The sequence below is a fragment of the Oryzias latipes genome, chromosome 17 (assembly GCF_002234675.1).
Source record: "Oryzias latipes chromosome 17, ASM223467v1".
In the NCBI taxonomy this organism is placed as follows: Eukaryota; Metazoa; Chordata; class Actinopteri; order Beloniformes; family Adrianichthyidae; genus Oryzias; species Oryzias latipes.
The window spans coordinates 8,707,357-8,724,051 of NC_019875.2; the positions used below are offsets into that span (position 1 = coordinate 8,707,357).

At 40.1% G+C, this 16,695-nt stretch overlaps 2 protein-coding genes across 2 annotated transcripts; both read right to left on the reverse strand.

The window, feature by feature from the left end:
• Positions 1-954: 954 nt before the first annotated feature.
• epdr1 (ependymin related 1) lies at positions 955-8,310 on the reverse strand. The gene is made up of 4 exons (XM_004078749.4): positions 8,261-8,310; positions 7,780-8,151; positions 6,644-6,852; positions 955-1,421 (listed from the first exon to the last, which is right to left on the reverse strand). The coding sequence occupies exons 1-4, from the start codon at positions 8,281-8,283 to the stop codon at positions 1,228-1,230; spliced, it is 798 nt and encodes a 265-aa protein (XP_004078797.2). The 5' UTR covers positions 8,284-8,310; the 3' UTR covers positions 955-1,227.
• LOC105356132 (guanine nucleotide-binding protein-like 3-like protein) lies at positions 3,181-6,388 on the reverse strand. Its single transcript, XM_011486185.3, has one exon. The coding sequence runs from the start codon at positions 5,161-5,163 to the stop codon at positions 3,469-3,471; it is 1,695 nt and encodes a 564-aa protein (XP_011484487.1). The 5' UTR covers positions 5,164-6,388; the 3' UTR covers positions 3,181-3,468.
• Positions 8,311-16,695: the final 8,385 nt, after the last annotated feature.

The window sequence follows — 16,695 nt, forward strand, 5'->3', positions numbered from 1 at the left end:
AAGGTTGCGTCAGGAAGGGCATCCGGCGTAAAACATTGCCAAATTTACCATGCGACTTGTTCGCTGTGGCGACCCCTGATGGGAGAAGCCGAAAGTGGAAGAAGAAATCTAATTATTGGGGCGATTTATTTTAATCTGGTAGACCAGAGAACATTTTCATCAGGTTAGTTCACTAAATGACCACTAGGTGTCGTGATAGTTAACTTCACAACTGAGAAAAACATGCTTACAACGTCAATTATTTGTTCATTGGAATTTACACTGATGTATTTTTATTAATTTATATTTATATTCTATATTTGCGCAGATTGTGTGGCATTTTAAAACTTTGGTGCTTCATTAACTGGTACAACAGAGAGTTAGGGCTAAAGAAAAAAATGAAAAAGAAACTATGAGAATTAAGCCGCAAAATAATGAGAAAAAAGTCAAAATTTTATGAAAAATTTCAATTGTTATAAAAAAGTCAATATTTTATGGGAATGAAATCGTAAATTTATGATTCAAAAACTCATGATGTTACAAGGAAAGAGCCATGCATTTGTGAAAATAAAATTATAATTTTAACAAAACAAAGTTGTACACTGACAAAAAATGTAAAGCCGACTCTTGTCCATCTGATTTCTCTGAACCGTCTCCAAAATAAATTAAAAAGGTAACATTCATTAATCTTTATTGAAACATTTTGAAATCTAAATGTAACTTTTTGTTTCTGGCAAAATTACAACTCCTTGAAGCATGAATTTATCACTTTATTCTAGTAAAAGTTTTACTTTTACTCATAATTTTACGACTATATTTTGATAAATATATATTTTATTCTTTTATGGTGGCCCTAATATGCTGTCGTAGTTTGACTAGTTTTTCTGCATTTTTTTGGAATGGTTTTAGTTTGGGGAAACAATATTTGGGTAACATTTAGTGACAAAGAAAAAATTAAAAAAAAGTATTTCATTGTTCGCATAATTTTTGAGTCATCAACTTTTATTTCATCACTTGCTGTAACAGTTCTATCCCAGAGTAAACAAGCATTTAACTGAAGGAATCCTTTATGGAAAAACATTACAGAAGTTGTTAAATAGCCTTTTGTTGTTGTTCCAGTCTTTACAGCAGTTGTCTTTCAGATCATGATGGAGCCTGTGTGAATGTCTAGATTGCATTGAGTGTCTGTTAGTGTTTAAGGTGAAAAGAAAACCTAAAGACTCAAACTGGATCTAAGATGGGACCGGCTCAGCAGTCGGACTCGGCCATTCTCTCCAGCCGCGCTGATTGACAGGTGGTGGGTGGGGAGAAGACGTTGGGGTCGCTGATGCCCAGCTCCAGGTTGATGAAGCGGGTGGAGGTGGTGACCGTGCTGTTCTTGATGTAGGTCTCCTGCACCGGGTAGCAGTCCATGAGGGTGTAGACGCCCACCCAAGTCTCATCTGAAAAAAGGAATTGGATTGAAATGGAAAGTCAGAGCATCCTTCTATAGCCTTTTGAGTTAGTGAGCGGGTAATTTCTTCCTTCAGTCTTTGAGGGAGAAATGTTTTAACCCTTTTAAGTCCCACTCCAGTCATATTTTGATGTATTGTAAAAGCAATCCCTGTGGTATTTTATTTATAATTATGCCGTTTTTAGCCAAAATCCAAAAAAACTGTTCTTTTTCTAGGACAAAGTTTCTGCAGTGAGCCCGTCCCCATTTCCCATCATCCCTTTGTTTACATTTCTCCCATTAGCTTACACCCCTGACAACCTGAACCTAACACTACCGGTGCAACATGATATGACCATTGTTCTATTTGTGTATGTTTTTTTGTTGTTGTTTAGTATATTGAGTGTTTGTACATGGGGTGAAAGTTCTTTTTGTATGTGTGTAGCTTCTTTGTTTCGTTTCAGATGACCTTGTTTGCTGGACTAGATTTGAGGATGAGAGAGACTGATGCTGGCTCAGGATTGGACGGAGGAAGATTGGTGGCTGAATGTGATTGGAGGATGGGACTTTAAATATCTGGCATCTCCACTGCCCCATGGGGGAAGAAGTTTTTGGCTTTAGCTTCTATCTCTCCTCCCCCCCATTGACAACACCAGCGTGTTTGTGAGGCGTTTGGCTGGGAAAACTTTTTGGTGAGCTTTTGTGAACAACTGTCAGACTTTGTGTAACTTTCATAGTGAAAACTTTAGTTGTGAAGCGGTAGGGGTGAACTGCCTTTCTGTTTGTGACCGTTCTCTCCCATTTTGGTTAAAGACAGGCCAGACTCTGTCAGTTATTTTCTTATGCCCCGCAGCCGCAGACATAAGGTGCATAACAAACAAACAAACACGGCGAGCAACATTGTAGCTATCCAGTCGTACAGTTTTGATCCACATTCCAGTTTTGATGCAGATTCCAGCTCAGATGAGGAAAACAAAGACGTTTGTGAATCTAATTGTCTGCAAGTGGATGGATCAGAATGGAGCAGAGCAGAAAGCTTGTGTATCTGATTCCCGTTGATGGACAGTTGAAGCGTTACAATATGTCAAAGAGTGTGTTCTTTGGGTGTTAAAGGGTTGACGTTTTTGCAGTGAGATAGATACCAAGATATACGATTTTTATTCAACTCATTGCAGAAGTTTATTAGGTATTATTTATGATGAGGAGTCATCAAAGTGAGACTGAAAGGAATGTAACTGCAGAAGGTTTCATTTTCAGTACAGATGGTCGTCCTTACACCACTGGAAAAGCTGAGGTCTCTACTTTCAGTGACACTCGGATCCTTTGGCCATTCCTTAGCAGGTTAAGACGTTCTTGTCAGTCCTCGTTAAAGTTCAACTAAGTTTTGCTTTACATATTTTTGACTGATGAGTGTCTAAAGTCCATCGTTTCTTTTTATCAGTGGTATCAGAAGCTCCTATTAGGAAAGCTTGGGTCGCGTATGAAAACAGCAAACTGCTTCACTGAGCAGGTCAATCGTTTGGACTTTGAACATCTGTCAGAACATCGGCAGAGTCTCATCCAGATCAATGAATCAAATAGTGTTCATTTTTAGCTTCTCTAGCAGTTTCATCAGACCTAACCTGTAGGGGTCAACCACTGACTGTATTTGAGAAGTGGACTGAGTGACTCCTCCCCTTTGGCATTCCAAATAGGAAGTACCCGCTAGACGCCAAAAATCCCATAGACTTCTATTGAGAAATAAAGAGCTATTACTCAGTCATTATATTCATTAGAATAACCATCCTTGCTCTGATACCTTTGTTTAAACATTTTTTTACAAATCCTGTTTTTGTTTTCATTATGTTTCTTTGTTATTGCAACATATATAAACTAACCAATCAGAGAGCCCTAACAAAAATATGTGGTGCCTTCTGGCCCCCTCGCCGAATATTCAAAACATTTGACAGATTTCATGTTTCCCGCTTTCTTTTTTTTTTTTTTTTTTTTTTTTTTAGGTTTATAGGTGTTTATTTTAATAAACTCTTTAACCTGTTGAGGTTTTTTTCAGACAATAATCAGGGATCTGAAAATGAGAAATCCATGGCAGATGTCAGAGTATCGGAGAGCTTTGTGGCAATTTTGTCGGCTCTTTTTTGCTTTTTTTTCCTCTTCTTGTTGGCAGCCAGCATTGCATGGCCTTGTTGTAAAGGATCTATATCAAAAATGTCCTCTAAACTCGGAGTCCGGGGAGCTGCTTCACTCACGGGTAAACGGTTCACCTTCTGTGATTTGAACTCCACTGTCATTGGTCCAAATTCTGGATCTTGATCATCTTCCATAAACTCAGTTTTATCTTCTGCTGTTGGCTCTGCCCCGGAGCCTCCTTCAATCTGTAGACCAAAGTGTGGCTCCTCGTGATCACCTTGTGTCATTCCAATGGACTCCATACAAAAGCCCATTTGGACATCAGGGCAAGACGACTCTGCAAGAACCTCCTGATTTCCCTTTTCCAGCTCATCCCAGTTGAAAGCTTTTCCCATCTCTGTTACAATCTCAGCACTGACATGAGTGGGGAGAGTGTGCGTCTCTGGAGGGTGTGTGAAATAAGTGATGCGTCCCCCTGTCCAGTCCATCAACACACTCTTGGCTGCTTTGTCTGTGTCTGGCAGACCTCCTTTTCTTAATTTGCCTTGACGCCTGGCGAGCATTGCCAAGAACTCTGCAGCTGTCTGAAAGTCGGGAACGCCGTAATGCTCCATGATCTGGACTTTGTTGCATCGCCGTAGGATGGCCTCAACAGGCGGCAGAGGATCTACCAGCTGTTCAATCTTCACACAGTTGCGGAGAATCATCACCGCGTCACTTGTTGAGGTTGCCATGACGATACCGGGGCAGTCGAGAAGTTTAATGTGTTTGTCCAAATGTACCTCTTGAAGGCACTTTGTTACACCCGGGGTGGCGCCGACGTGACATGCTCGTGCTCGTTTCAGGCTGTTGATTAAACTGCTCTTTCCCACATTTGGAAAACCCACAACACCAACAGTGATGGCTGTCTTGATGTCCTGGTTGCGACAATAATTACCAAGTAACCTCATCAGGCAGTCCGCTCCAATACAGGCACTGGTGCTGAGAAGCTCTGCGGTGGCCTGGGTCACCGACACATTACTGCGTTTCAGGTTCTTTGCTTGTTGCTGCGTGGATGCTTTAAAAGCCACAGTAGGAAACTCATTCCGAAGATACTTAATCCATTTCTCCACAATTTCCTTTGACACCAAATCTATTTTATTAAGCACCAATACTATCTTCTTGTTGGTTCCACTCTGGATGACTGCCTGTTCCACCTGAGGACATCTGCAGCCCAGAGGGTCACGAGCATCCAGCACCTCCAAAATCACATCAGATGCTTCCACAACCTTTTTAAACTCTCTGTAATATGCTTTTCTTGAATTTTCATTTTCAAAATTTACATGCTTCTCCAAACTCCTCATCTCCGTCTCCTTCTGTTCAAACTCTCTTTGCCTCAGCAGGATGTCCTCCTGAAAGCTCTGTAAGTTTCTTCTCTTCATCATCTCACGTTCTCTTGACAGCTTCTGCTTTTCCTGCAGATTCTGAAGTCTTTGTTTCCTGACTTCCTCTGGCTTTCTGGAGTCTTTTGTTTGCTGAACAGCTGAGGTCCTTGTCCCCCCTAGACCATGGCCCTTCTGTGCATCTTTCGTCTTATTTCCGAGGAAACCTAGACGTTTGGCACGTTTTTGTTTTGCTTTAGACATGATTCTAGCTCACGTGTTTTGAGAACAAGGTCATAACGCGCATGCGTTAGTGTGAATCATGTTTCCCGCTTTCAAGTGGAAGGGGTTTGGATTTCCAACAAGCTCACTCCTGATTGGCGAGAGTGGTTGCCATAGAAACATTGGCTCAAACTGATTCTGACCAATTATTGACGTCGTCTGGCTCCAACATGGCGGTGTGTGTGTGGTGAAAAAATGGTTTGAATGGACTTCACTTGGTAAGAGCCAGAAGTAAGGCATTTTATATGGATGACATCAGACTTGCTCAGTCCAGCTCTCTTATACAGTCAATGGAGGCAGCTGACCAATTTGAAAGGGTGATTTCTGGTCATTTCAAGAAACTCTGACTTCCCATTTCAACAGATTTTTAAAAGGTGGGCTTCAAACTATGAAGTAGTTTTATTTGTAAGCAGAAAGTGTGGAATCCGCTGCTATCCTCTAGGGGGAAAAGATCATGTCTGCATCTTTATGTCATAAGTGTTCATTGCCTTGTGAGGACCAAAAGTGATTTGTGCCTCTGTCTTATTTTGAAACATACTTTTTGGAACAATAGTACAAAAAACTGTGAAGCCATGTTCACACCGCCCTCGGCAGCACGCGTTCAAGCAGCCACTTCCAAGAAACGTCAATGTAAACACGTGTAAACGTCCATTTTGACCTTCCGTGTTCCAAACTCTCACGTTCAAGCAAGTTTCCATGACCGTTCCGGGCTCTAACTGCAAAACGTGCGGCCATTGAAAGTTAAACCAGGTTGAACTTTGACCAATCAGGGACTTGGTTTTCAAAGTGACGTATCAATGACGTTCCCTTTGTTTAGTGGAAAACCCAACCGTTTGATTATGAAGGAGAAATGAATGATTGCGGTTGTTGCCCGGCTGGAATTATTTGACACCTACTTTTTCATATATCGGAATAGAGCTGTGAAAAAAAAGCCTGGAGTAAAATTCACGACATTTGCACCATTTCAACCTTTCATAACAAGACTCTTTTAACTGTAGGTGAGGGATATGCTGTGGTAACCAGAGGAAAGGAAAAACAAGAAGAAGCCCCTCCTCGCTCAGGGGCGTACTTGAACGTCCATCACACGCCTGATGTGAACATAGCCCGACACATTTAATATGAAAAGTTGCATGAAGAAAGTTGTTGGCAAACTTCATTTATTTCTATTACTTAAAATGTTTACTAAACATTTCAAGATTTTCAGAATAAAATATAATAAATGTTCCTACCATACTTGAATTTTGTTTTTGTTTTTTGTGTGTTTTTTTAGGGTGTTAACAAAGTATGACAAAACGACACAAAAAAAGCCTGGTAAAGTCAGATGAGTGAAGCTGTGCTGGAAAAAAAAAGGACAATAAGGCAAGATTTTTAATGTGAAAGTATGAAGTTAAACTCCAAAACTCTGGACTCCTGTAGACTTTTCCAGATTTACCAGAAAGAGAAAAGAAAGATAAAAACTCACGCTTGCGCGCCGGCTTCCTGTCCGACCACTCCTGCACCTCCACGTTGTCTCCGGGCCCCCCGATGAAGTACTGGTCCTCGAAGGTGGAGTTGTCTGGGATGTTGAAGGGATCCCAGACCTCCGTCAGAGCAATCTTGGAGCATTCTTTGGTCTTCTGGTCAATCTGGAACATCACCATGCTCTTGTACAAGTAGATGTACTCAAAAAACCTGCAGCAGAGGAGCCCAGCAGAAGGTCATCCCATCCCAGATCCTTTTTTTTGTTAATCAAAGTCAACCTTGCTTGTTGGGAAACTCAGGGGTGGACTCCGGTCCTGATACAACCTGATTGTTGCATAAATTTGGTTCAGGTGCTTAGCTGCTGTTTGTTCCACAAACAAATGTTGAGAAATGCTTTTGCTGATAAACAAAAGGTTCAGACTGGAGTCCATACAGAAGTCCCTGCTAATCTAATCTGACGGATTATTGTGCTCCTTTACAAAAACACAAACAAGTATTTGTTAAACAACAAGGTCAGTAACTTTCTTAACAATAATTACTGATCAAGGTTTAATGAATGATCATTAAGAAAAAACAGCTTATAATCCACAAAACTGTTTCCGTTGCAAATGAATTTGTTTATGGCAGAAAAACCTTTCATTGTATTTCATTTGACTCGTTTTACTGACTGTCATTAGGTAATAATTATCCTTGTTACCCTTAAGCTTTTGGCCAAAGACAAACTTCAATGACTTCTATTGTAGAGGACCTCTCATCAACGATAATGATAAACCATAATAAATCGATTTGTTTCTTTATTTTATATTACAAAATCTTCACAGATAAAGAATGTGATCATGAATAACTAATTATATTACTACATTTAAGATGAAAGGCATTAAGAATCTGGTTTAAAATGTATTTCAAAAGTTTATTTTTATTTAGATGAGCATTATATCTTTATCTTAATTACTTTTTCCAGACTTTACCTGTCATTTGTTAATAGTTTGTTATATTTCAAACTGATGCTTTTTGTTTTGTTTAATTTCTTTTATTTTAAAGCATTTCTAAAACAAACTTGTATTTTATTCCTAATTAAAGATATATAACGACAGTGTAATGCTTAGTTTGTCAGCGCGCGCGCATGCAGCCGCTCACCTCTGGCACGGAGTGTGCTTCTTGTGCTGCTGCAGGACTCGGACCCGCTGGTTCAGGCCGTCGTAGGAGACGGCGGCGCGGCTGTTGCGGCCGGTGCCGTGGTCGTACACCACCCACCTGCCCTCCCACTGCAGCGGGGCTGCGCAGGGTCCGGCGGGCGGGGAGGCCTTCAGCTGCGGGAGCCCGAGCACGGAGGTCCCGGCGGCGGCCAGAAACACGAGGAAGAGCCGGTGCAGCATCGCGGGTTCCGGATGAGCTCCGTTAACGGGCCCGGTGCTTTTGTTGACGAGCGACGTCACGGCGGAGGAAAGTGGACAACAAGGGGAGGGGGCGAGGGGGCTTCCGGCTAAACGTTTCAAAATAAAAGCATACCTGGAACAGTGAAACAAATAGACAACACTAAAAAAAAATACATAAACTAAAAAGAAAACAAAACCTGAATTATTAGCACATTTATGTAGAAAAACAGATGTACAGTAACCTGGGGGGTATTCCAGAAAGCATGTTTAAACTACCCTGACTTTAATCCTGAACTCTGGCTGAAATCCGCCTGAACTTGCTTACTCTGGGTATGTCGGTTCCAAAACACCTGATATGAGTTGGCGTAATTACGCTCGACTTGGTAACCCTGGGTTAATGCACGTGCACGTCAAGTACATAAAGGCATTCTCAATGTATCACACGACGCAAACGTAAAATTGGCAATTAATCTAATTATATTTGGTAAATTTCATATTCATATATCAAAGTTTTCTACATCACGACTTTTTTTCCCTTTAATAATTAAAGAATTAGAATCTTATTTACATACTATTTCTAATAGTTTAAACAAAAAGGCCATACATATTTATGAAAACTGTCTGTCTCTGAATATTTTCAATGCATAGCATCTGTAATCTTTTTGTAATACATGTACCATCCCCTGACATTGTTGTTGTTATGACTTTTGTTCCTGTCATACATATTTGTTCTATTTGTGTTGAATAATAAAGTTTATTTTAAAAAAAAGTATCACACGACGCTGAAGTTAGCTTCCGATTCCCAGCTTCCGATTCGCGAAGGCACTAAAGCAGGGGTCGGGAACCTTTTTGGCCAAGAGAGCCATAAACGCCACATATTTTTAAATGTAATTTCGAAAGAGCCATACATTAATGTAGTGTCCTTTTCCCACACTGAGACTTAACCTCTTTTAAGGTTCTTTATTCTGGTTAATGCAGGCTGTAACAAATGCCGTAAATTAATTCAGCAGCTCCTGAATCTCTCCCGCCGAGACGAGAGCGCTTCTCCCAACTTTATATTCCCCCCTCCCGCTCCAGCCCTCCCATTTCCCTTATTCGGCCCATAGCTGAACCCCATTGGTCCAAACTACCTAACAACAGGCTGAGCGACAGAACTAAGAGCCAATCAGATCTCTGCTTGATGCGTTCAAGGAACTCCAGAACTTTTAACGCGGCCCAACAGCCAAGTTAAACTCAGTCCGCGACAATATGTTTAAAACTAAATATACAAGTGAATGTGTGCATTTGATATAATTTCAACACTTTTAAAGGACAATAAGTCTGTGGATTATTTTTAATAACATTGTTATGCTGTTGCTAATAAATGATGAGTATTTCTCGTGGTAGTTTTGCTGATGGTCTAGTCTGGTTGATACGTGGTGAGTTTCTGCTTCATGCAGGCGTTGATACTTTAAACGTGATCTTAGGTCTGAATGTTCTGTAAATGTGAGACAGACTGATCACATGCAGACACGGAGACAAACACACACTCACTCGCTGCAGTGAGTGACGGGCAGCAGGTTTTATGTTTTTACAATCCCTGCGCGGTTCACCTTACTGACCGAGCCCACAACCCCACCCTCACCCTCTGCTTTCTCCCTCTCAGTCACATCCCGTCCCCGCTACTGCGCGCTCTTTCTCAGAGACGGGGGCGCGCAGTTTTAGGCACGGCAATTCACAGGTTTCCGGCTGGTACAAACTCTGTGAAATTATAGATAATAGTAAAGTGATAATGCTGGCGCAGATCCTTCTCTCCAAGCACCGCTACTACTGTGCGCCTCTGGCATCGCATCGCGCCCGAGAAGGACTGGTCTAATGAAAAAGAAAAAATTAAAAATGTGTCTGCGAGCCACATGTGACCATCAAAAGAGCCATATATGGCTCGCGAGCCATAGGTTCCCGACCCCTGCACTAAAGGAACATTCCGCTGCATTTTTCGCATTAAGATCACCTAAAACCGGGTCCTGTTCAAAAACCGCAGGACCTGGACTGCTCAAACCTGGATTAAATTATAATTTAGATAGTAAAGAACACATTTAACCCAGTTTCTGATTTGTGAAACCTTCCTCTGATTTGTGAAAATGTCAAAATAGGTTGATTTTTATCGCATTTTACGCACTTAGTCCACCTTAGACCAGGTCCAGTTTAAAAACCGCAGGACCTGGACTAAATTATAATTTAGATAGTAAAGAACACATTTAACACAGTTTCTGATGTAAAACCTTGCTGTGATTTGTGAAAATGTGAAATAGGTTGATTTTTTTTATCGTATTTTACGCCCTGAGTCCACTTCAGACCGGCCCGGGTCCTGTTCAAACACCGCTGTGGGAAATAGTATCATTTTATCGAATTTTATGCAATTTAAGGATAATAGGGACAAGGGAAGGACAACTTTAAGGAAAACACCATAACAGGAACTTTAAAGTAAATCAGAAAACAAACCAAGAAATATTGAACAAAAAAACAAAACTTAAGTCAGGGGTACATGCTAACCGTGACCATAACTATGTGTAGCCAGGTGGAGAAGGTGTAGGTACAGGGTTGTGCCACTAGATGGCGCTTCCTGGGTTTTCGGTGAACAGTTCAGTGAGGAGGTGGTGTGTTCTGGGGACCGTTATTTGACAGTTGTTTGACGGTTGTTTTGATCTGCGGATTCAAGGCGGTTGAAACCTGGCGTGAAGAGTCGTTAAGAGGGTAAACAAACATAAATACGTAAAAAAAGAAGTTGTGTTTACTGTAATTGTTGTAAAAGTATTCTGTTTTAAGAAATTTGATGAAATTAGTAATTTTATTTGTACAATTGTCGCTGCATTTTACGTGTGTTTTACAGCAGTGCTCGACGAAGCCAATGTTGTGACTGGTGATCAACTTTGCCGTCATTCCTGTTACAGTTCGGGCCACAGAGCACCTGCTGTAGTTATTCTTGTGTACTCTTTTTCTTAAATTTGATCTTTTTCTCTCTTTTTGTTTCGTTTACACTTGTTTTCTTTCGTGATTTTGGAAGATCGGAAAGTGACTGGCTAAAAGAAGCATCTAGATGGCATAATAGATCCACATTTTGTTTTTGTTTTTTTTTATCTTCCTGATTACCATTTTTTTTAAATCTGAAATCCTGAGTTACATTTTTGTTTTGGAATAAAGAACCCAAAGACAGTTTTGTGTCCTGTGCAGGCTTGAATTCGCCAGGCTACATATGTGTCCAATCTGACACCTGACAAGTTTCTTTTGTATGTTGAGATTTTGATGTCGCCTCGTCTAGCCTTCTTGGATTCCTGTAGTGCATCGTAAAAGTGCCAACTTTTGTCTGGGCAGAAGTCTGTGGATTGCAACAAAGTGATTTTGGTCACCCAGGTGATATGTTAGGGCCACCGGCTCGTACCTGTGTGAACAAATACAATAGTACAATGCAGTATAAAAAATAAAAGTGTTAAGGAATAAAAAAAATACATTTCCACCCAAATTTCATGAACAGGACCTGGTCTGAGAAAAAGCGATAAAAATTAACTTATTTCACAAGTCAGAGGAAGGTTTCACAAATCAGAAACTGTATTTAATGTGTTCTTTAGTATCTAATGCATAATTTAATCCAGGTTTGAGCAGTCCAGATCCAGCGGTTTTTGAACAGGACCTGGTCTGAAGTGGACTCAGTGCATAAAATGCGATAAAATCAACCTATTTCACATTTTCACAAATCAGAGGAAGGTTTCAAAAATCAGAAACTGTATTTAATGTGTTCTTTACTATCTTAATTATTATTTAATCCAGGTTTGAGCAGTCCAGATCCAGAGGTTTTTGAACAGGACCCGGTTTTAGGGTGATCTTAGTGCGAAAAATGCAGCGGAATGTTCCTTTAGTGCCCTCGCGAATCGGAAGCCGTGAATTGGAAGCTAACTTCAGCGTCGTGGTGTGTTGCCTAAATGTTTATCCTTTGCCATATCCCATCAGGGATCATCACAATGTATGAACTTTCTCGGATCTGCACATTTGGTTCAACTACCCCTGGCTGCAGCCTGCAGAACTGCACAACATAGTGGAATGCTGAAACGCTGAGGAATGTGAACATGCTGTGGAATGTTAACCCCGCCCATGCTGAGCCCATCTTCTTCTTTGGTTTCACAAGTTTCCATGTGCAATACTGCCACCTACCATTTTTTAAGGAGTTTTTCCTAACCGTGAAGGGGGGGTCTGAGGGCAGGAATATCAGTTTAGTTTAGTCTGTTTTGTTAAAGTTTAGTATTAATCCTAATGCATTCTTTGTGTTCATGATCCCTTTTTCATTGTATGTTTACCTTACAATTACCGGTATGAAGCCCATTGAGACGTCTGTAATTCGAATTGGTGCTAAATAAAAAAAAATATTTAATTGAATTAGTGAATTTATACAGTGATTGCTGTCTTCTTATGCCTTTTACAAGTTTCCATGTGCATGTATTGGGGAGTTAATACATTTTGTCTGGCCTCACGGACTCAAAAAATAACTAATTGGATGAACTCAATTTAATTGTGGGCAGGATTTCCATCCAATAAATATGAGTAACCCCACCTCAAAGAAAATTCTTCCATGTAACGAAATATAATTGAGTAATCGAACTTAACTTTATCTAGAAAGGCAAGGGGAAAAAAACATGCAAAACAGTCTGAAGCCAGCCTCGAACTCAGAACCTCTGGATGTCAAACCCAATAACTAATCCACTAAGCTAACATTTTTGCAATGTGATAATGCAGCGGGTATTAACAAATAGATTCATTATTTTTATAAATGAGGCTCGTCGTGTATCGTCTTATTGGGAGAAGCCGAGTTGAAACGATTTCATGCCACAGTACGTTTTTTACGTGGAAAAAACGAACGAAAGTTTTCACTTTTGAAAAGTCGAAGGATTTGAAGGACCAAAAGTCAAACCAGGCATTAGACGAAGGAGTTGAACATTTTAATAGTTGAATGGTTAAAATATGTGAAAAATTGTAGCCGTAAGACGGCAAAAAGAATAAATAAAGAGAAACAGGAAAACAGCATTCAACAGCATGTCCCTTACTTGAACTCAATTATTCTGGATTACTGGAGTTGTCGGGGAAACTATTAATACATTTTGTGTTAGGTCAATTAAATGTAGGTACATTCTTTAAAAAAAAATATTTTAAATAATACAAACACAATTTTATTGTGTTACATGAAAGAGGGGCTTGAATCATTTTTTTGAGTGACATTGCACCATTCAAATTTTCCTCCCCTCTGTTCTCTTTCTTCCTCATACAATTACCAATGACACTAAATGTGCTCCACTGATTCTTCCCCTTTCATGCAATCACAACTGCACTGATGAAGGTGAATCAAATGCACGGGCTCAACGTGGGCAGGGTTAACATTCCACAGCGTGTTCACATTCCTCAGCGTTCCAGCATTCCACGACGTTGAGCCATTTGGCAGGCTGCAGCCAGGGCTTACTCATTTGGTTTGGCAGATCTGTGAATAAGAAAATAAGTCACCTTGGCGCCCTCTAGTGGACAACAAAAACTAAAAATTTACAGTGAAGTAAAAACTGGACATCTAACTAATTTTTAGTCAAGTTTGACCAAACAATAACACCATGAAAATGTAGTGTTCCTGTGCAAATACTGGATCAGTTTCAGTGCTACATAAACTCATCATCCTCTCCCTCCCTCTAACGCATGGTGCAGACTTAAGCATAGAGGAACAAAATAACTCAGTAAAACACAGTAAAACATCTAAACACATTTGGTCAAAAACCCACACTCAAACCGAAATCCGTCCAGACAGGCAATGGGAATGGTATCCCACAAACCCTTGCGGTGCCGATCTAACGGCAGCACCAAAGTTATACCTACTTAATTGAATTCATTTGAATGTAAGTAACTAACAAGAGGTTGCTGAAATAAATAATCTTTTATATGATTCACTAGCCGAGAAATTCAACTGGTGTCACTCAGAGATTAATGTCTGGATACTGAACAGTGCAGGTCAAGTTTTCCAGATTTCTTGTACTTCCTGAAAGATAATCAAGTGTAAATTAAATATGTGTACAAACAAACAAACCAATAAACAATTACTAATGACAATAAATTCACATTTTAGCTTCATTAAGTTCTGCCCACTGTTGTTTTTCCACATCAAAGTAATACAAAGGGAACAGTATTACATTCTACCAACTGTATGGTCATGTGTCTTTGCAAAATTCATAGCGTTTCCAAACATTAGACTGGAATGATGGGCTGATCATCTTTGGTTGTCATCACATGTGTGTTGTTCACTGTGATGCAATTGGTCGTTTATACATAACAGTCAAATGACCCAGCCATGTGTCAATCCAAATGCTTATTTCCAATATTGATATAATATATTTTTTTTCCTAGTCTTTCTTTTTAAAATGGTTTTAGAATGGAATGGATTGTTTTGTTTAACAACTTGCCTCAGGCAGATCACTGGTTAAATCATAGGAATATGAATTGATTAATTGAATGGTCAATTAATTAGTTACACCCCAACAAAATGTGATTTCAATTGGGGTATTGACCTGATTGACATGAAGTGTAAAAATATATTTATTAAAATCGGCGATCCATTGAGAATGTCTTTATGTACTTGACGTGCACGTGCATTAACCCATGGTTACCAAGTCGAGCGTAATTACGCCAACTCATATCAGGTGTTTTGGAACCGACATACTCAGAGTAAGCAAGTTCAGGCGGATTTCAGCCAGAGTTCAGGATTAAAGTCAGGGTAGTTTATTTTTTTTATTTTTATTTATTTTTTATTTATAGAACACAATACAAAACAATACCAGGGGCCTGTTTCAGAAAGGAGGTTAAGTGTAAACTCTGAGTGCATTAACCCTGAAATCAGGGAAACCCTGGGTTTTCCGTTTCAGAATGGGAGGTTTGTTAAACCAGAGTAAATAGAGTAAGTCAAACCCGTTTCTGAAAGAGAGGTAACTTCTACTCGGAGTCCGTATCCATGGTTACTTATGCTGTGAACCTAACCTGGTCGGGAGCAGGTTTTATTCTCCAAACTCAAAGTTTATGCCGGTCCCCTCCCCTTTTTAAAGACGAAGCGGTATTTTTCGCTTTAACCTTCATTGCCCACATGTCCGTCACACAGAGACGGTCTAAGTGACAAGAATGGCTTGTTCTTTTTTGGAGGACCCAATAGACGAGGAGGCTGCATTAATTTGTAGAGAATTACATTTACGAGGATTTTGAGAAGACTCGATTTTTTTTTTCACTTTTAGCTGCTGCCATGTTATTTTAATTCCTGCAGGATTGCATCTACATGAAAATGAAATCAGGGACATTGAATTAGATTAATGTAACAATTACTTTTTGGAAACACAATTTGCTAGCACTGCTTACTTTCTTAATCCCATATAAACCTATACCACTTGATCAATACAAGGGTAGTGTTGCAGTGTGTGTGTGTGTGTGTGTGCTGAGCGGGGTGCGAGCCACGAGAGACAAGGGGAGGGGCGAGTGCAGGTACAGATGGGGGGGGGGGGGGTGAGCACGGAGCAGAGGTGTGTGCGTGGAATATATTGTGTGTTCGGAGGACGGAGCACTTAGTTAAATAAAGAGAAGGTGTCATTCCCAGAATAACTGTTTTGGAGTCATTCTTAATCCGCTCTGGAGGTTGAGGGTTTCCAACGGGAAGTGAACCCCGAAGGAGAATTCCCTTCGGCCCTGAAGGAAATCTCCCCTGCGCTTCTGACCACGGTCGGAAAGACGAGAGAAAAGAAAGGAGAGGTCTTCGCGCAGCGAAAGGTTCAACAGTAGACAAAAGTTCACTTTGAAAAACACAATTGCATGTATTAATATTAAACTGACCAATGTTTGCAAGAGGGGAAGGTTAACAAAAAAGTCCTCTAAACATTACCGACGTTAAAGGCATTTTTCCCCAGATTGGTTCTGTACACTATGCAGCATTTCATGCATTTACACCAGGAAAAACACTTCAAAAGTACTCCTAAATATCCCCATTTTTTATTTCACACCGTACGCTATTTAAAAAATTATTACAGTCAATATTTTATAACAATGATTTAAATACAAACTTAGGCATTAACTTGAGCAGCTATGTTTTCTCACGCTAACTGTCTCTGTTTTGCAGATGCAGCGGTGTTGCTTTTCTTCCGGAATATGTGCTCATATTCACTGTAACTCTGCAGCAGCACGTCAAGTTCAGCTGGCGAAAAATACGCAGACCTCTTTTTTTCACGGTTGCCATGGTGACTCGTGATATCTGCGCTCCATTGATAATGGCTTCTTATAGTCGCGGTGCTCACGCTCACCTCCGAATCAGTCCACTCAGAATTGATTGATCTAACTCGGATCAGCTTCTCTGAAACAGAAAACTCAGAGTTGTTAATCTCCCGATTGACCAACTCGGAGTTCAAGTTCAACCTCAGAGTTGGTTGAACCTCCTTTCTGAAACAGGCCCCAGAACATTGACATAAAACTTACAAAATATGGCGAATACAAAAGAGAATACTACAATTTGAAAGGCAAAAAGAAAAAGGAAAATTCTTATCAGTGTGCAAACATAAACCTATTTATATTCATAATCATAGAGAAATTAGGGAAAAGTATAACATAAGAAAACAACAATTTCAGAGTTGGATAGTGTTACAAA